Raw genomic sequence first — 21,633 nt, forward strand, 5'->3', positions numbered from 1 at the left:
TCAGTACTACACTGGACAGGGCCTTCAGTAACTGAGACACTGGTCATTACCACACTGGACAGTGCCTTCAGTAACTGAGACACTGGTCAGCAGCACACTGGACAGTGCCTTCAGTAACTGAGACACTGGTCAGTGCCACACTGGACAGTGCCTTCAGTAACTGAGACACTGGTCAGTGCCACACTGGACAGTGCCTTCAGTAACTGAGACACTGGTCATCACCACACTGGATAGTGCCTTCAGTAACTGAGACACTGGTCAGTACTACACTGGACAGTGCCTTCAGTAACTGAGACACTGGTCATTACCAAACTGGACAGTGCCTTCAGTAACTGAGACACTGGTCAGTGCCACACTGGACAGTGCCTTCAGTAACTGAGACACTGGTCATCACCACACTGGACAGTGCCTTCAGTAACTGAGACACTGGTCAGTACTACACTGGACAGTGCCTTCAGTAACTGAGACACTGGTCATGACCAAACTGGACAGTGCCTTCAGTAACTGAGTCACTGGTCAGTACTACACTGGACAGTGCCTTCAGTAACAGACACCGATTAATACCACACTGGACAGTGCCTTCAGTAACTGAGACACTGGTCAGTACCAAACTGGACAGTGCCTTCAGTAACTGAGACACTGGTCAGTACTACACTGGACAGTGCCTTCAGTAACTGAAACACTGGTCAGTACTACACTGGACAGTGCCTTCAGTAACTGAGACACTGGTCAGTACTACACTGGACAGTGCCTTCAGTAACGGACACCGATTAATACCACACTGGACAGTGCCTTCAGTAACTGAGACACTGGTCAGTACTACACTGGACAGTGCCTTCAGTAACTGAGACACTGGTCAGTACCACACTGGACAGTGCCTTCAGTAACTGAAACACTGGTCAGTACTACACTGGACAGTGCCTTCAGTAACTGAGACACTGGTCAGTACAACACTGGACAGTGCCTTCAGTAACTGAGACACTGGTCAGCAGCACACTGGACAGTGCCTTCAGTAACTGAGACACTGGTCAGCAGCACAGTGGACAGTGCCTTCAGTAACTGAGACACTGGTCAGTGCCACACTGGACAGTGCCTTCAGTAACTGAGACACTGGTCAGTACTACACTGGACAGTGCCTTCAGTAACTGAGACACTGGTCAGTACTACACTGGACAGTGCCTTCAGTAACTGAGACACTGGTCAGCAGCACACTGGACAGTGCCTTCAGTAACTGAGACACTGGTCAGTACTACACTGGACAGTGCCTTCAGTAACTGAGACACTGGTCAGTACTACACTGGACAGTGCCTTCAGTAACTGAGACACTGGTCAGTACTACACTGGACAGTGCCTTCAGTAACTGAGACACTGGTCAGTACTACACTGGACAGTGGCTTCAGTAACTGAGACACTGGTCAGTACTACACTGGACAGTGCCTTCAGTAACTGAGGCACTGGTCATCACCACACTGGACAGTGCCTTCAGTAACTGAGACACTGGTCAGTACTACACTGGACAGGGACTTCAGTAACTGAGACACTGGTCAGTACTACACTGGACAGTGCCTTCAGTAACTGAGACACTGGTCAGTACTACACTGGACAGTGCCTTCAGTAACTGAGACACTGGTCAGTACTACACTGGACAGTGCCTTCAGTAACTGAGACACTGGTCAGTACTACACTGGACAGTGCCTTCAGTAACTGAGACACTGGTCAGTACTACACTGGACAGTGCCTTCAGTAACTGAGACACTGGTCAGTACTACACTGGACAGTGCCTTCAGTAACTGAGACACTGGTCAGTACTACACTGGACAGTGCCTTCAGTAACTGAGACACTGGTCATTACCACACTGGACAGTGCCTTCAGTAACTGAGACACTGGTCAGTACTACACTGGACAGTGCCTTCAGTAACTGAGACACTGGTCAGTACTACACTGGACAGTACCTTCAGTAACTGAGACACTGGTCATTACCACACTGGACAGTGCCTTCAGTAACTGAGACACTGGTCAGTACTACACTGGACAGTACCTTCAGTAACTGAGACACTGGTCAGTACTACACTGGACAGTGCCTTCAGTAACTGAGACACTGGTCATTACCACACTGGACAGTGCCTTCAGTAACTGAGACACTGGTCAGCAGCACACTGGACAGTGCCTTCAGTAACTGAGACACTGGTCAGTACTACACTGGACAGTGCCTTCAGTAACTGAGACACTGGTCAGTGCCACACTGGACAGTGCCTTCAGTAACTGAGACACTGGTCAGTACTACACTGGACAGTGCCTTCAGTAACTGAGACACTGGTCAGTATTACACTGGACAGTGCCTTCAGTAACTGAGACACTGGTCAGTACTACACTGGACAGTGCCTTCAGTAACAGACACCGATTAATACCACACTGGACAGTGCCTTCAGTAACTGAGACACTGGTCATTACCACACTGGACAGTGCCTTCAGTAACTGAGACACTGGTCAGCAGCACACTGGACAGTGCCTTCAGTAACTGAGACACTGGTCAGTACTACACTGGACAGTGCCTTCAATAACAGACACCGATTAATACCACACTGGACAGTGCCTTCAGTAACTGAGACACTGGTCAGTACTACACTGGACAGTGCCTTCAGTAACTGAGACACTGGTCAGTACCACACTGGACAGTGCCTTCAGTAACTGAGACACTGGTCAGTACTACACTGGACAGTGCCTTCAGTAACTGAGACACTGGTCATTACCACACTGGACAGTGCCTTCAGTAACTGAGACACTGGTCAGTACTACACTGGACAGTGCCTTCAGTAACTGAGACACTGGTCAGTACTACACTGGACAGTGCCTTCAGTAACTGAGACACTGGTCAGTACTACACTGGACAGTGCCTTCAGTAACTGAGACACTGGTCAGTACTACACTGGACAGTGCCTTCAGTAACAGACTCCGATTAATACCACACTGGACAGTGCCTTCAGTAACTGAGACACTGGTCAGTACTACACTGGACAGTGCCTTCAGTAACAGACACCGATTAATACCACACTGGACAGTGCCTTCAGTAACTGAGACACTGGTCAGTACTACACTGGACAGTGCCTTCAGTAACTGAGACACTGATTAGTACTACACTGGACAGTGCCTTCAGTAACTGAGACACTGGTCAGTACTACACTGAACAGTGCCTTCAGTAACTGAGACACTGGTCAGTACTACACTGGACAGTGCCTTCAGTAACTGAGACACTGGTCAGTGCCACACTGGACTGTGCCTTCAGTAACTGAGACACTGGTCATTACCACACTGGACAGTGCCTTCAGTAACTGAGACACTGGTCAGTACTACACTGGACAGTGCCTTCAGTAACTGAGACACTGGTCAGTACTACACTGGACAGTGCCTTCAGTAACAGACACCGATTAATACCACACTGGACAGTGCCTTCAGTAACTGAGACACTGGTCAGTACTACACTGGACAGTGCCTTCAGTAACTGAGACACTGGTCAGTACCACACTGGACAGTGCCTTCAGTAACTGAGACACTGGTCAGCAGCACACTGGACAGTGCCTTCAGTAACTGAGACACTGGTCATTACCACACTGGACAGTGCCTTCAGTAACTGAGACACTGGTCATGACCAAAATGGACAGTGCCTTCAGTAACTGAGACACTGGTCAGTACTACACTGGACAGTGCCTTCAGTAACTGAGACACTGGTCAGTACTACACTGGACAGTGCCTTCAGTAACGGACACCGATTAATACCACACTGGACAGTGCCTTCAGTAACTGAAACACTGGTCAGTACCACACTGGACAGTGCATTCAGTAACTGAAACACTGGTCAGTACTACACTGGACAGTGCCTTCAGTAACTGAGACACTGGTCAGTACAACACTGGACAGTGCCTTCAGTAACTGAGACACTGGTCAGCAGCACACTGGACAGTGCCTTCAGTAACTGAGACACTGGTCAGCAGCACAGTGGACAGTGCCTTCAGTAACTGAGACACTGGTCAGTGCCACACTGGACAGTGCCTTCAGTAACTGAGCCACTGGTCAGCAGCACACTGGACAGTGCCTTCAGTAACTGAGACACTGGTCAGTACTACACTGGACAGTGCCTTCAGTAACTGAGACACTGGTCAGCAGCACACTGGACAGTGCCTTCAGTAACTGAGACACTGGTCAGTACTACACTGGACAGTGCCTTCAGTAACTGAGACACTGGTCAGTACTACACTGGACAGTGCCTTCAGTAACTGAGACACTGGTCAGTACTACACTGGACAGTGCCTTCAGTAACTGAGACACTGGTCAGTGCCACACTGGACAGTGGCTTCAGTAACTGAGACACTGGTCAGTACTACACTGGACAGTGCCTTCAGTAACTGAGGCACTGGTCATCACCACACTGGACAGTGCCTTCAGTAACTGAGACACTGGTCAGTACTACACTGGACAGGGACTTCAGTAACTGAGACACTGGTCAGTACTACACTGGACAGTGCCTTCAGTAACTGAGACACTGGTCAGTACTACACTGGACAGTGCCTTCAGTAACTGAGACACTGGTCAGTACTACACTGGACAGTGCCTTCAGTAACTGAGACACTGGTCAGTACTACACTGGACAGTGCCTTCAGTAACTGAGACACTGGTCAGTACTACACTGGACAGTGCCTTCAGTAACTGAGACACTGGTCAGTACTACACTGGACAGTGCCTTCAGTAACTGAGACACTGGTCAGTACTACACTGGACAGTGCCTTCAGTAACTGAGACACTGGTCATTACCACACTGAACAGTGCCTTCAGTAACTGAGACACTGGTCAGTACTACACTGGACAGTGCCTTCAGTAACTGAGACACTGGTCAGTACTACACTGGACAGTACCTTCAGTAACTGAGACACTGGTCATTACCACACTGGACAGTGCCTTCAGTAACTGAGACACTGGTCAGTACTACACTGGACAGTACCTTCAGTAACTGAGACACTGGTCAGTACTACACTGGACAGTGCCTTCAGTAACTGAGACACTGGTCATTACCACACTGGACAGTGCCTTCAGTAACTGAGACACTGGTCAGTACTACACTGGACAGTGCCTTCAGTAACTGAGACACTGGTCAGTGCCACACTGGACAGTGCCTTCAGTAACTGAGACACTGGTCAGTACTACACTGGACAGTGCCTTCAGTAACTGAGACACTGGTCAGTATTACACTGGACAGTGCCTTCAGTAACTGAGACACTGGTCAGTACTACACTGGACAGTGCCTTCAGTAACAGACACCGATTAATACCACACTGGACAGTGCCTTCAGTAACTGAGACACTGGTCATTACCACACTGGACAGTGCCTTCAGTAACTGAGACACTGGTCAGCAGCACACTGGACAGTGCCTTCAGTAACTGAGACACTGGTCAGTACTACACTGGACAGTGCCTTCAGTAACAGACACCGATTAATACCACACTGGACAGTGCCTTCAGTAACTGAGACACTGGTCAGTACTACACTGGACAGTGCCTTCAGTAACTGAGACACTGGTCAGTACCACACTGGACAGTGCCTTCAGTAACTGAGACACTGGTCAGTACTACACTGGACAGTGCCTTCAGTAACTGAGACACTGGTCATTACCACACTGGACAGTGCCTTCAGTAACTGAGACACTGGTCAGTACTACACTGGACAGTGCCTTCATTAACTGAGACACTGGTCAGTACTACACTGGACAGTGCCTTCAATAACTGAGACACTGGTCATTACCAAACTGGACAGTGCCTTCAGTAACTGAGACAGTGGTCAGTACTACACTGGACAGTGCCTTCAGTAACAGACTCCGATTAATACCACACTGGACAGTGCCTTCAGTAACTGAGACACTGGTCAGTACTACACTGGACAGTGCCTTCAGTAACAGACACCGATTAATACCACACTGGACAGTGCCTTCAGTAACTGAGACACTGGTCAGTACTAAACTGGACAGTGCCTTCAGTAACTGAGACACTGATCAGTACTACACTGGACAGTGCCTTCAGTAACTGAGACACTGGTCAGTACTACACTGAACAGTGCCTTCAGTAACTGAGACACTGGTCAGTACTACACTGGACAGTGCCTTCAGTAACTGAGACACTGGTCATTACCACACTGGACAGTGCCTTCAGTAACTGAGACACTGGTCAGTACTACACTGGACAGTGCCTTCAGTAACTGAGACACTGGTCAGTACTACACTGGACAGTGCCTTCAGTAACAGACACCGATTAATACCACACTGGACAGTGCCTTCAGTAACTGAGACACTGGTCAGTACTACACTGGACAGAGCCTTCAGTAACTGAAACACTGGTCAGTACCACACTGGACAGTGCCTTCAGTAACTGAGACACTGGTCAGCAGCACACTGGACAGTGCCTTCAGTAACTGAGACACTGGTCATTACCACACTGGACAGTGCCTTCAGTAACTGAGACACTGGTCAGCAGCACACTGGACAGTGCCTTCATTAACTGAGACACTGGTCAGTACTACACTGGACAGTGCCTTCAGTAACTGAGACACTGGTCATTACTACACTGGACTGTGCCTTCAGTAACTGAGACACTGGTCATTACTACACTGGACAGTGCCTTCAGTAACTGAGACACTGGTCATTACTACACTGGACAGTGCCTTCAGTAACTGAGACACTGGTCATCACCACACTGGACAGTGCCTTCAGTAACTGAGACACTGGTCAGTACTACACTGGCAGTGCCTTCAGTAACTGAGACACTGGTCAGTACTACACTGGACAGTGCCTTCAGTAACTGAGACACTGGTCATTACTACACTGGACAGTGCCTTCAGTAACTGAGACACTGGTCAGTGCCACACTGGACAGTGCCTTCAGTAACTGAGACACTGGTCAGTGCCACACTGGACAGTGCCTTCAGTAACTGAGACACTGGTCAGTACCACACTGGACAGTGCCTTCAGTAACTGAGACACTGGTCAGTACTACACTGGACAGTGCCTTCAGTAACTGAGACACTGGTCATTACCACACTGGACAGTGCCTTCAGTAACTGAGACACTGGTCAGTACTACACTGGACAGTGTCTTCAGTAACTGAGACACTGGTCAGTACCACACTGGACAGTGCCTTCAGTAACTGAGACACTGGTCAGTACCACACTGGACAGTGCCTTCAGTAACTGAGACACTGGTCAGTACTACACTGGACAGTGCCTTCAGTAACTGAGACACTGGTCAGTACCACACTGGACAGTGCCTTCAGTAACGGAGACACTGGTCAGTACTACACTGGACAGTGCCTTCAGTAACTGAGACACTGGTCAGCAGCACAGTGGACAGTGCCTTCAGTAACTGAGACACTGGTCAGTACTACACTGGACAGTGTCTTCAGTAACTGAGACACTGGTCAGTACCACACTGGACAGTGCCTTCAGTAACTGAAACACTGGTCATTACTACACTGGACAGTGCCTTCAGTAACTGAGACACTGGTCAATGCCACACTGGACAGTGCCTTCAGTAACTGAGACACTGGTCAGTACTACACTGGACAGTGCCTTCAGTAACTGAGACACTGGTCAGTGCCACACTGGACAGTGCCTTCAGTAACTGAGACACTGGTCATTACCACACTGGACAGTGCCTTCAGTAACTGAGACACTGGTCAGTACTACACTGGACAGTGCCTTCAGTAACTGAGACACTGGTCAGCAGCACACTGGACAGTGCCTTCAGTAACTGAGACACTGGTCAGTACCATACTGGACAGTGCCTTCAGTAACTGAGACACTGGTCAGTACCACACTGGACAGTGCCTTCAGCAACAGACATCGATTAATACCACACTGGACAGTACCTTCAGTAACAGACACCGATTAGTACCACACTGGACAGTACCTTCAGTAACAGGCACCGTTTAATACCACACTGGACAGTGCCTTCAGCAACAGACATCGGTTAATACCACACTGGACAGTGCCTTCAGTGACCGAAACACCAGTCAGTACCACACTGCACAGTGCCTTTAGGAACTGATACTGGTCAGCAGCACACTGGACAGTGCCTTCAGTAACAGACACCAATTGATACCACACTGAACAGTGCCTTCAGTAACTGAGACACTGGTCAGTACTACACTGGACAGTGCCTTCAGTAACTGAGACGCTGGTCAGTACTACACTGAACAGTGCCTTCAGTAACTGAGACACTGGTCAGTACTACACTGGACAGTGCCTTCAGTAACGGACACCGATTAATACCACACTGGACAGTGCCTTCAGTAACTGAAACACCAGTCAGCACCACACTGGACAGTACCTTCAGTAACAGACACCAGTCAATACCACACTGGACAGTGCTTTCAGTAACTGAGACACTGGTCAGTACTACACTGGACAGTGCCTTCAGTAACCGAAACACCAATCAGTACCACACTGGACAGTGCCTTCAGTAACAGACACCAATTAATACCACACTGGACAGTGCCTTCAGTAACTGAGACACTGGTCAGTACTACACTGGACAGTGCCTTCAGTAACCGAAACACCAATCAGTACCACACTGGACAGTGCCTTCAGTAACAGACACCGATTAATACCACACTGGACAGTGCCTTCAGTAACTGAGACACTGGTCAGTACTACACTGGACAGTGCCTTCAGTAACCGAGACACTAGTCGGTACCACACTGGACAGTGTCTTCAGTAACAGAAGCCGGTCAGTACCACAATGGACAGTACCTTCAGTAACTGACACTGGTCAGTATTAGACAGGACAGTGCCTTCAGTAACTGACACCGGTCAGTATCACACTGGACAGTGCCATCAGTAACTGACACCGGTCAGTATCACACTGGACAGTGCCATCAGTAACTGACACCGGTCAGTATCATACTGGACAGTGCCTTCAGTAACTGACACCGGTCAGTATTACACTGGACAGTGCCTTCAGTAACTGACACCGGTCAGTATCACACTGGACAGTGCCTTCAGTAACTGACACCGGTCAGTATCACACTGGACAGTACCTTCAGTAACTGACACCGGTCAGTATTACACTGGACAGTGCCATCAGTAACTGACACCGGTCAGTATCACACTGGACAGTGCCTTCAGTAACTGACACCGGTCAGTATCACACTGGACAGTGCCATCAATAACTGCCACCGGTCAGTATCACACTGGACAGTGCCATCAGTAACTGACACCAGTCAGTATCACACTGGACAGTGCCATCAGTAACTGACACCGGTCAGTGTCACATTGGACAGTGCCTTCAGTAACTGACACCGGTCAGTATTACACTGGACAATGCCATCAGTAATTGACACCGGTCAGTATTACACTGGACAGTGCCTTCAGTAACTGACACCGGTCAGTATCACACTGGACAGTGCCTTCAGTAACTGACACCGGTCAGTATCACACTGGACAGTGCCTTCAGTAACTGACACCGGTCAGTATCACACTGGACAGTGCCATCAGTAACTGAACCGGTCAGTATTACATTGGACAGTGCCTTCAGTAACTGACACCGGTCAGTATCACACTGGACAGTGCCTTCAGTAAGTAATTGAGACTTGGTCAGTTACAGAGAGGAGATGTTGATGGCAAGAATCAGATGGAATGCAGATGGGAGGGAGGAGTCATCACTTCAGTCCTTATCAGTGTAAGTCTAAATATGTGGAGCGTTCATTGTCCCTGTTGAAAAGGTTGACTGAAGTTCCTGGATCCTCTTGACTTGTGCTTCTCTCTGGTTATTGCAGATGATGTATTTCTGAGTGAGAAAGTGACCATCTCCAGACATTTCAAAGAACATGTGATCAGACCCATTCTAAAGGTAATATAACTACTCAAGTTTAGCAGCTGCTACAGCAACTGAACCAAGTACAAGAGTAGTTAAGGACAAGAAACTGCCATTTGCCCATCATTGGTCATTCCCTTGCTTTTAGCCCATCCCTCTACTCTCCTATCGAGCCCCACCCCTCCAGCACCCCAACACCACCATTGTTACTCATCCCTTTAATACCTCAACTCCCATTGTCATTCATTCCTCTTTCATCCCAACTCAGCCATTTAAAGGGAGATAGTGGCATAATGCTAATGTCACTGGAATAGTAATCCAGATTCCCAGGCTAATGCTTTGAGGACATGAGTCCAAATCCCACTATGGCAGCTGGTGGAATTTAAATTCAGTTAATAAATCTGGAATATAAAGCTAGTTTCAGTAATGATGACCATAAAACTATCATTGATTATTGTAAAAAAAACCCATCTGGTTCACTAATGTCCTTCGGGGAAGGGAATCTGCTGTCCTTACCCGGTCTGGCCTACATGTGGCTGCAGACCCACAGTAATGTGACTGACTCTTAGCTGCCCTCTGAAATGGCTGAGCAAGACGCTCAGTTCAAGGGCAATTAGGGATGGGCAACAAATGTTGGCCTTGCCAGTGACACCCACATCCCATGAAAGGATAAAGAAAAAACATGCACCCACAGTTTGAAAACCCCTCATGGATTTTCCTCTCAGGTCCCTCCTATCTGATTATTCATTGCAGAAATTCTTCCAAGTGTTTAGTTGAAGGAACTTAACTGGCACCCTGGCATTATCCTCAATTTTTTCTCCTCCAACCATACAACTCGCTAGATATCGAGTGACCTGGTCAAAGTCACTAATGACTTCCTGAGTGACTATGGCTTCTGTGCGCTGCCCTCAGGAGCTCCTCAATCTCTGCCTTGAACACTGTGAATCACTCTACCCTGCCCATTCCCTTATTGCCTATTGGTCCTACTGTCACCATTACATTAACATTTTGATGCTGAAATAAGGCGCATCAGAGACATCCCGCAGGATAATGGCTGTATATCACGCAGACTCATGAACGGGCCTAAGGCCATCACTTTTGGCCCTGAACAGTGCCCAATCTGCCTCAGATTACCCTGGAAGGGGAAGGTATCTGAAAAATCTGGGCAACAGGTGCAACATGCTGCTACTATGCAGTAGCAACACGAGTGGGTATTCACCACTAACAGGATGCTGCCATCAAGCCAAAAAGACACTCTGCCTATCACACAAATGAGTAACATGGTATATGAATTTCACTGCCAGTGATGCTAGGTACATAGGCCCTATGTCCCAAAGACTGGTGGATCACACCAAACAGCATGTCCCTTCCGCTGGTCGCAACGGGCAAGGTACAGATCGTACCCAACCAGCCCGTACTTGCAAAACTCAAAACACAGTAACTTACGTTAGATGTGATTCCGCGATTGGACAACATTTGCTAAGTAATCCACATTGTACTAAAAATTACACTGACAAGCAATTTAAGATTGTCAGTTGGACTCGCAGTGTGGCACATTTGCGTGCACTGAAAGCTACGTATGTTCACACACAGGGTCCTGTTCTTTGCAGACAGAAAGGACATGTACACACATTGCACCTGTTTCAGCTAAACAAAATAAGTGACAGCCATTTGCTGGTTCATTCCTCAGGGCAATACCTTGACCAATCAGAGTCAAGCTGCCCGGTTTAAATTTCTAACAATGCTTGGCAGTTAACTGTCAGTCCCTATTAACTGGTGCATTCTCCACGGCAACACCTCTACCAATCAGAGTCCAATTGCCATCCAATCAGCACTCTCTTCTCATACAGTTGTTGCTTCCCCTGACATTGGTATTCTTGCGATTGTCCTGATGAGTGCAAGACAAAAAGCTTTGAAAATATGTCTTTTTTCTGTAATACTCGAGTTCTGTGCTACCAAATGACATTTTGATGTAATTGAAACATAAGGCTTTATGATAATAACCCGCTGACATATGGTGAATGTGCTTCTATCCAGGCCCATTTCCGACGGGACGAGTTTCTGGGCAGAATCAACGAGATTGTTTATTTTCTTCCCTTCTGTCACTCCGAACTGATTCAGCTGGTCAACAAGGAGTTAGTTTTTTGGGCCAAGAAGGTAAGGAAGGGATCCTGTGCTGATGATTTCAAAAATCTGTGTCAGTGTGAAATATATCACACCCTGGAATCACAGAATGCACCATAACGCACAGAAGGAGGTCAATTCGGCCCATCAAGTTTGTACCAGCTCTTTCAAAAAGCGATCCGGTTAGTCCTTCTCCCCTGCTCTTTCCACATATCCCTGTGGTTTTTCTCCTTCAAATATATATCTAATTCTCTTTTGAAGGCCATTAATGAGTTTGTATTTCCCACCCTATCAGGCAGCGACTTCCAGATCCTAACCACTCAGCTAAAAACATTCTTCCTCATGTCACCTGTGGTTCTTTTGCCAGCCACCTTAAACCTGAGTCCTCTGCTTATCAACCCTTCAGCTGCTGGAAATGGTTTCTCTGTTTGCTCTAACTAAACTCTTCACAACCTTAAAACACCTCCATCAAATCTCCCCTTAATCTCCTCTGCTCTAAAAAGAACTACAGCTTCTCCAGTCTCTCCGTGTAAATATAAATCCTCATCCCTGCGACCATTCTAATGAACTCCCTTCTGTATCCTCGCTAAAACCTTCACATCCTTCCTAAAGTGTGGTGCCCAGAATTGGGCACGAGAGGGTCATATAGGGTTAGCGTAACTTCCTGGCTTTTATACACGCTCCCTTTATTTGCAAAGCGGGGGAGGCGGTGGCATAGTGGTATTGTCACTGGACTAGTATTCCAGAGACCTGGGGTAATGCACTGGGGACCCAGATTCAAATCCCACCATGGCAGAGTTCAATTAAAAAAACTGGAATTAAAAGTCTAATGATGACCACAAAAACATCGCCGATTGTCGTAAGAACCCATCAGGATCACTAATGTCCTTTAGGGAAGGAAATCTGCCGTCCTTACCTGGTCTGGCCTACATGTGACTCCAGACCCATAACAATGTGGTTGACTCTTAATTGCCCTCTGAGCAAGGATAGTAAATGCTGGCCCTGCCCACATCCCATTCCTATTGCTTTATTAACCTTCCAGGATTCTCTGTTTTGTATCTCTTTGCGATTGTAAATTTAAAATTGATCCAATTCCCTTTAGAAAGTTGAAGTCGGAGTTTCTTTATGTGTCTCCTTCAGGCTGCCGATGTGCATGATGCCCTTGATCTGAACATTATGCTAAGAGAAAACAAATTTAGTTTCTATGACTCACAGCAACAGAAAGTGGTTTCACCAGGTTCTTGTCTTCCTTTGCCTGCCAATCAAGCCCATTGAAATGTTTTCTTAATAGAGCCCAAGAGGCCATTCAACCCATCATGCCCGCGGCAGCTCTTTGAACGAGCTATCCAATTAGTTCCCCATGACCCTGCAGATTTTCCCTCTCCAAGTATTTATACAATTCTCCTTTGAAAGCCATTATTGATTCTGCTTCCACTGCACTTTCGGGCAGCGCCTTCCAGACCATCAACACACCAGTTAAGGAACCTGGGAGTTGTTAAATGAAGGAAGGCCAAGGTCCATCTGGTCCACCTTTTACCGTCCTGGTGCTATCGACCAATCACAGCAATCAGCCTCTATCAATGAGTCTCTGTGAATGAGACCCAGACATGAGGTGAGGAAACCCACCCCGCTTTGGGAACCACAGGTCCAAAGGCTCTCAAGCTGCACTCACCACACATTATAAGAAATAGGAGCTGGGGTAGGCCACTGGCCCATTGAGCCTACGCTGCCATTCAATAAGATCAAGGCTGAACCTCTACATCAACTCCACTTTCCCACCCTGACCCCATGCCTCAAATTGCTCGTATGCTCCATGTCAAAATATTACTTTCTCCTAAGAAATCTGTACAATTTGCATCCGAATGAACCATTTCCCTATGAAGCCTGTTTCATGGGTTGACCACTCAATGTAACATTGCCTGTGTAGAAATTGCAGACTAGCTGCAAGAGTATTATTTTTATTCGTTCTTGGGATGTGGGTGTCTATTGCAAACCCCTAAATGCCCTTGAGAAGATGTGGTGAGCCCCATATGATTTTCTAAAATTCCTTGGATTCGGAAAAGGTCCCATCAGATTGGAAGTTTGCAAATGCAACACCGCTTTTCAAGAAAGGAAGGAAAGAGAAAACAGGCCAGTTAGCCTGACATCAGTTGTTGAGAAAATGCTAGAATCTATTATTAAGGAAGCCTTAATGCACTTAGAAAAGTATATCTGATTAAAACAAGTCAACATGATTTTACAAAAGAGAAATCCTGTTTGATAAATTTATTAGAGTTTTCTGAGAATGTAACTAGTAGGTTAGATAAAGGGGAACCAGTAGACGTGGTATGCTTGGATTTCCAAAAGGCATTCGATAAGCTGCCACAAAAAAAGGTTAATAGGCAAGATAAGAGCTCATGGAGTTGGCAGTAATATATTAGCATGGATAGAGGATTGGTTAACATATAGAAAGCAGAGAGTGGACAAAAATGGGGCATTTTCAAGTTGCAGGCTATGACTATTGGAGTGCCACAAGGATCAGCGATGGAGCCTCAGCTTTTTGCAATTTATATTAATGACTTAGATGAAGGGACAGAGAGTAATGCGTCAAAGTTTGCTGATGATGCAAAGCTAGCTGGAAAAGTAAGCTGTGGGGAGGATGCAGACTGCAAAGAGATATAGACAGGGTTCGATGAGTGGGCAACAAGATGGCAGATGGAGTATAATGCGGGGAAATATGAAGTTATTCACTTAGTTGTCAGAAAAGCAGAATATTTTTTAAAAAGGTGTGAAACTAGCAAATGTTGATGTTCAAAGAGACCTGGGACTGCTCCTGTAAGGAGGGCAGAAAGTTAACATGCAGGTGCAACAAGCAATTAGGAAGGTAAATGGCATGTTGGCCTTTATTGCAAGGGGATTGGAGAACAAGAATAAAGAAGTCTTGCTGGAATTGTAAAGGGTCTTGGTGAGACCACATCTGGAATACTGTGTGCAGTTTTGTTCTCCATATTTGAGAAAGGATTTACTTGCATTGGAGGTCGTACAGTGAGGGATCACTAAATTGGTCCCTGCAGTGAGGGGGTTGTCCAATGATGGGAGGCTGAGTAAATTGGGTTTATATTCTCTTGAGTTTAAAGAGTGAGAGGCAATCTCATTGAATCTTACAAGATTCTGAAGGGGTTTGATAGAGTGGACACTGAGATATTGTTTCCACTGGTCGGGTGGTCTAAAACATGGGGGCACAGCCTCAGGATAAGGGGCTGATCATTTAAGAATGATGAGGAGAAATTTCTTCTCTCAAAGGGTTGTGAGTTCTTTGGAATTCTCTATACCCAGAGGGTTGTGGATGCTCCATCATTGAACATATTTAAGGCTGAGATAGACAGATTATTGGTCTCTCAGGAAATCAAGAGATATGGAGAGCAGGCGAGAAAATGGAGTTGAAGCCAAGATCCGCCATGATTGTGTTGAATGGTGGAGCAGGCTCGATGGGCTGTGTGGCCCAATCAACTCCTGCCATCCATGTGGTGTAGGTACACCCACAGTGCTGTTCGCAGGGGGGAGTTCCAGGATTTTGACTCAGCGACAGTGAAGGAACGGCGATATCATTCCAAAGTCAAGATGGTGTGTGACTTGGAAGGGAACTTGCAGGTGGTGGTGATCCCATGCGCCTGCTGCCCTTGACCCTCTCGATGGTAAAGGCTGTGGGTTTAGAAGGTGCTGTTGGAAGTCGGTTTAAGCACATTCACCTGTGTACAAAGGGATCCTTGGGGAGCACATAGCAACAGGAACTCTGTCTGACTTTCTGCTCCCTGGCTCCAGGGGTCACACTAGTAGCGATAGCTCCCCTACTTCCCCACCCAAGATCATTAACCTGGGGATCAAACAACAACACTTTGCATTTATATAGCACCTTTAACATAGTAAAATGATCCGAGATGCTTGACAGAAGAGTGATTGACACAATATGACGTTGTGCCACGTAGGAATATATTAGGACAGTTGACCAAAGGCAGGTTTTGAGGTGGCTCTCAGAGAAGGAAAGAGGCAGAGACGTTTAGGGAGGGAATTCCAGAGCTTAGGGTTCAGGCAGCCGACGGCACAGCCAACGATGGTGGAGCGATTAAAATCAGGGAGACAAGAACCTGAGGTAGGCATATATTTCAGAGAGTCTTTAAACTGGAGGAGGTTACAGAGAGAGAGGGGCAAGGCTGTGGGGAAATTTGAAAGAAAGAGTGAGGGCTTTAAAATTGAGTGCAAAACTCGGTCGTGGGCACAGCCCACTGCTACGCCAACTGTACCTTTACCCACTGGAACCTCCTCAGAGGAGCTTGTTGCATATTCTCTTGTGTTTTTTTTATGAAGGGTTGACGGGGATGTTGAGTGGCTGCACAGTAAATCCAGTAAACGTATGACCCTGAAATGCCTTTCATTTCCCTTTAGGCCAAACAACGACACGATATCAACCTGCAGTGGGACCAGGAGGTGATGGATGTACTGGCGGAAGGATACAATTTACATTACGGAGCGAGATCCATCAAGCACGAGGTGAGGGTGGGGGTGGGGGGGGGAGCGGTTGCGCAGTGAGAGATTATGGGGCAGTGTCAGCCATAAATCACAGCTTCTGTAAATAAAGCAGATTAAATATGAATATGTCATAGATCACAGTGACTAATACAGCACGCTACATTCAGCCCAAGCACAGAGTGCAATGACAAGAAGCTAAATATGCCAGGGGTCTGCTAGAGCATCAGTGCCTCTATATATACAGTAACTGGGGTGAAAGGAGTTTGAGAGGCACAAAATAGTACAGCACCAAAGAGGGCCATTTGGCCCATCAAGTTTGCATCAGCCCTTTTAAAGAGAAATCCAGTTAACCCCAATCACACAATATTTTCCCATTTCCCTGCAATATTCCCTCCAAATACTTAACGTATTCCCTTTTAAAGGCTGCTCTTAAACCTGTTTCCACCATCCTATCAGGCAGAGAATTCCAAATCCTCACCATTCATAAGGCATATAAATAGTGAAAGGATGGTCCAAGGAGGAGTGGGACCGGTTAGGGACCAGAAAGGGGATTTGCACATGGAGGCCGGGGACATTGCTGAGGTGTTAAATAAATACTAAATAAATAAATACATCTGTCTTTACCAAGGAAGACATTGCTGCACAGGTCATAGTGAAAGAGGAGATAATTCAGACACTTGAAGGGTTTACAATTGATAAGGAGGTGGTATTGGATAGGCTGTCTGTACTCACAGTTGATAAGGAACAAGGACCGGATGAGATGAATCTGAGGGAAGTGAAAGCAGCAATGCAGAGTCGTAATTTCCAGTCTTCCTTGGACTCAGGGGAGGTGCCAAAAACCTAGAGAATTGCAAATGTTATTATGCTCTTGTTCAAAAAAAGGTGTAAGGATAAGCCCAGCAACTGCAGGCCAGTCAGTTTAACTTCCCTGGTGGGGGAACTTCTAGAAACAAAAATTGGGACAAAATTAATAATTACTTGGGCAAATATGGATTAATTTAAAAAAGCCAGCACGAGTTTGTTGAGGGAAAGTTGTGTTTAACGAGCTCGTTGAATTTTGTTGATAAGGTAACAGAGAGGGTTGATGAGGGTAATGCTGTTGATCTGGTGTACATGGACTTCCAAAAGGCATTCAATACAGCGCTGCACAACAGACTTGTGAGAAAAGTTATAGCTCATGGAATAAAATAAACCAGGGTAATATCATGGATACGAAATTGGCTGAGTAACAGGAAACAGAGTATTGGTTAATGGATGTTTTTCAGACAGGACAAAGGTTTGTTGTGGAGTTCCCCAGGGGTCAGTATTGGGCCCTTTTCTCTTCCTGATATAGTTTAATGACCTAGACTCTGGGGTACAGGGCACAATTTCAAAATTTGCAGACAATACAATACTTGAAAGCTTTATGAACCGTGAGGAGGATAGTGTATAACTTCAAAAGGACATAGATAAAAGCAAAATACTGCAGATGCTGGAAATCTGAGAGAGAAACAGAGCTAATGTTTTGAATCCATATGAAGAGATTTTCCAGCATTTTCTGTTTTTATTTCAAAAGGACATAGGTAGATTGGTGGAATGGGTGGACAGGTGGCAGATGAAATTTAACGCAGAGAAGTGTAAAGTAATTCATTGTGGTAGGAAGAGTGTGGAGAGACAATATAAAATAATGGGCACAATTCAAAAAGGGATGCAGGAGCAGAGCGACCTGGGTGTAAATGTGCATAAATCATTGAAGGTGGCAGGACAGGTTGAGAGTGTGATTAATAAAGCTTTCAGTATCCTAGGCTTGAGTGCATGGGCAAGAACATGTCAGTTGGAATATAATGTGGATAAGTGTGAGGTTATCCACTTTGATGGGTGGAGCAGAGGTGCGGAGTATTTCTAAAAAGGCCAGAGGTTGGGCACTGTTGATGTCCATAGGGACCTGGATGTCTTTGTTTTCCCACTGGGAATCAGGTGGAAAACTCTCCACTGGATGGTGTCATACCTAGCACAAAGGAAGATGGTTGTGGTTGTTGGAGGTCAGTCATCTCTGTTCCAGGACATCACTGCAGGAGTTCCTCAGGGTAATGTCTTCGGCCCAACCATCTTCAGCTGCTTCATCAATGACTTTCCTTCCATCATAAGGTCAGAAGTGGGGATGTTCACTGAGCATACTATGTTCAGCACCATTCACGACTCCTCAGATACTGAAGCAGTCCATGTCCAAATGCAGCAAGACCTGGGCAATATCCAGGCTTGGACAGACAAGTGGAAAGTATCATTTGCCCCACACAAATGCCAGGCAATGACCATATCCAACAAGAGAAAATCTAACCATCGCCCCTTGACATTCAATGGCTTCACCATCACTGAATCCCCCACTATCAACATCCTGAAAGTTACCATTGATGAGAAACTGAACTGGATTAGCCATATAAATACTGTGGCTACAAGAGCAGGTCAGAGGCTAGGAATCCTACAGCAAGTAACTCACCTCCTGACTCCCCAAAGTGTATCCACCATTTACAAAGCACAAGTCAGGAGTGTGATGGAGTACTCCCCACTTGCCTGGATGAGTACAGCTCCAACAACACTCAAGAAGCTTGACTCCATCCAGGACAAAGCAGCCCACTTGATTGGCACCCCATCCACAAACATTCACTCCCTCCACCACCAATGAACAGTGACAGCAGTGTGTACCATCTACAAGATACACTGCAGGAACTCACCAAGGCTCCTTAGACACCACTTTCCAACTCACAACCACTTCCAAATAGAAGGACAGGGGCAGCAGACACATGGGAACACCACCACCTGGAAGATCCCCTCCAAGTCACTCACCATCCTGACTTGGAAATATATCGCCATTCCTTCACTGTCGCTGGGTCAAAATCCTGGAACTCCCTCCCTAACAGCACTGTGGGTGTACCTACACCACATGGACTGCAGCGGTTCAAGAGGGCAGCTCACCACCACCTTCTCAAGGGCAATTAGGGATGGGCAATAAATGCTGACCTAGGCAGCAACACCCAGAGCAATTGAATGAATTATTAAAAAGTCACTGAAAGCTAACGTGCAGGTGCAGCAAGCGGTTAGGAAGGGAAGTGGTATGTTGGCCTTTATCTTAAGGGGATTTGAGTACATGAGTAAAGTTGTCTTGCTTCAGTTGTGTAGAGCCTTGGTGAGACCACATCTGGAGTATTGCATGACAGTTCTGGGCCCCTTACCTAAGGAAGGATATACTTGCCATAGAGGGAGTGCAGTGGAGGCTCACCAAACCAAATCCTGGGACGGCAGGACTATCTTATGAGGAGAGATTAAGGAGACTGGGCCTGTATTCTCTAGAGTTTCAAAGAATGAGAGGTGACCCCATTGAAACTTACAGGGCTCGATAGGGTAGATGCAGGAAGGATGTTACCCTTGGCGGGGAGCGGGTCTGGAACTAGGGGATGCCGTCTAAGAATAAGGGGCCGGCCATTTCGGGCTGAGATGAGGAGGAATTTCTTCGCTCAATGGCTGGTGAATCCTTGGAATGCTCTACCCCAGAGGGCTGTGGAAGCTCAATCATTCAAGACAGAGATAAATAGATTACTCATTACTAATGATATTAAGGGATATGGGGTTAGTGTGGGAAAGTAGTGTTGAAGTAGATGATCAGCCATGATCTAGTTGAATGCCAGAGCAGACTCCAGGGGCTGAATGGCTGACTCCTGCTCCTATGTCCCACCCAGCCCTAGATCACAAACTCTCGTATTATGACTGTAAGTGATGGAATTTTATATATTCTGCTCACACCCCCACCCTCCCCCCTGTGTTTTTCACCCAGGTGGAGCGGCGTGTCGTAAACCAGCTGGCAGCTGCCTACGAACAGGAGCTTCTGCCTCACGGATGCACACTTCGCATTGCTGTGGAAAGTTCGGGCATGGGAGTGACGAGGGAGCAAGGTGCGGAACACGGGGAGCCTGACTCCAGGGGCACAAAGATCAGGCTGGAGATCGTGGAGAAAGACAGCAAGTCCCGCCGGCTGGACATCAGGGTCCCAGTCAAAGCAGACAAGGTGGCCCACCGGTTGTAGCACTCACCGGATAGGAGCTGGAACTTCGACCATGACTGACTGCTGCCGTACGGGAATGAAGAAATTCACAGCCCACCCACACACCACATCCCCCGCCCCCCCCTCCCTCCCCACCCTCCCTGTGATCTCTCCATCCCTTCACTGAATCGTTCGTGATGTCTCCATTCCTCTCCCTCGCCACTGACTCGTGCTGTGGCACGGGATCCACAGGTCTATTTTTGGCCGTACCTCCCCCCACTATCTGCCCACCACTTGCCAACAGGTACATTCTCTGGAGGAACAAGCCTCAGGGCCTGAATGACCTCCTCCTGTTCCCATGTGACAGGTCTGAGGGGCCAAATTGCCACCTCCTGTTCCAGGAGACGTCGGGGAGCACTCAGGAACCAGATTTTCCCTGGTTGGTTTTATTTTCCTTTTGCTGTGTTTTGTGAGCGACTCAAGAGTTATTGCAGCTCATTATAATTCAGCACGGACCACAGGAATGGGAGTGGAAAATCTGCCAGTCTGTACAGCGTGAGTTACATGCTGGCATTTCAAAGTGAGCCATCGAGAGAGAGAGAGGTATAACTAAATCGTGTTGTCTCTTTACAGTGGGACAGTGGATACCTAATTAAATTTCTGATTTGCCCGAATTATAGTTTGAACTTCAGAGATTCAGTGATTGCAGACTTTTGTTATTTTACCCATCCATCAGACCACAGACAACTAAACGAGATGCTCCACTCTCAGACACCCTTTGTTTTGGGGTTTGGTATCATAACTGCGCCTTATACAGGGGGACTTTAAAACTACACCCCTCCTCCCCACGAACCCCGAACACCTGCCTCTCGAAGCCCAGATCCATCTTTTATTTCTTCCTCACTGCCTTGTCCCTCTTTGAGTTTCATTAGGGCTTAAAAGGTTTACAAAGGGCCTTTTGTATGTCCTGTCCACTTAAAGCAAGGAAACCAATCTGGCCAATTACCACCCCCATCAGTCTACTCTCAATTTTCAGCAAAGTGATGGAAGGTGTCATTGACAGTGCTATACAGCAGCACTAAGTCAGCAATAACCTGCTCACCAGTGCTCAGTTTGGGTTACACCAGGGCCACTTGG

The 21,633-nt window shown here is 47.1% G+C and overlaps 1 protein-coding gene across 1 annotated transcript in view; it reads left to right on the forward strand.

The window, feature by feature from the left end:
* Positions 1–21,170, forward strand: part of clpb (caseinolytic mitochondrial matrix peptidase chaperone subunit B) — a 165,726-nt gene extending 144,556 nt beyond the window's left edge. Inside the window, exons 13-16 of the mRNA XM_041199189.1 lie at positions 9,814–9,887; positions 11,889–12,008; positions 16,398–16,502; positions 20,290–21,170. Coding sequence (XP_041055123.1) covers positions 9,814–9,887; positions 11,889–12,008; positions 16,398–16,502; positions 20,290–20,538 — 548 coding nt within the window. The 3' untranslated portion in view covers positions 20,539–21,170. The remainder of the gene's footprint in view (positions 1–9,813; positions 9,888–11,888; positions 12,009–16,397; positions 16,503–20,289) is intronic.
* The last annotated feature ends 463 nt before the right edge of the window (positions 21,171–21,633 follow it).

This window comes from Carcharodon carcharias, chromosome 11 (genome assembly GCF_017639515.1).
Source record: "Carcharodon carcharias isolate sCarCar2 chromosome 11, sCarCar2.pri, whole genome shotgun sequence".
Classification (NCBI taxonomy): Eukaryota; Metazoa; Chordata; class Chondrichthyes; order Lamniformes; family Lamnidae; genus Carcharodon; species Carcharodon carcharias.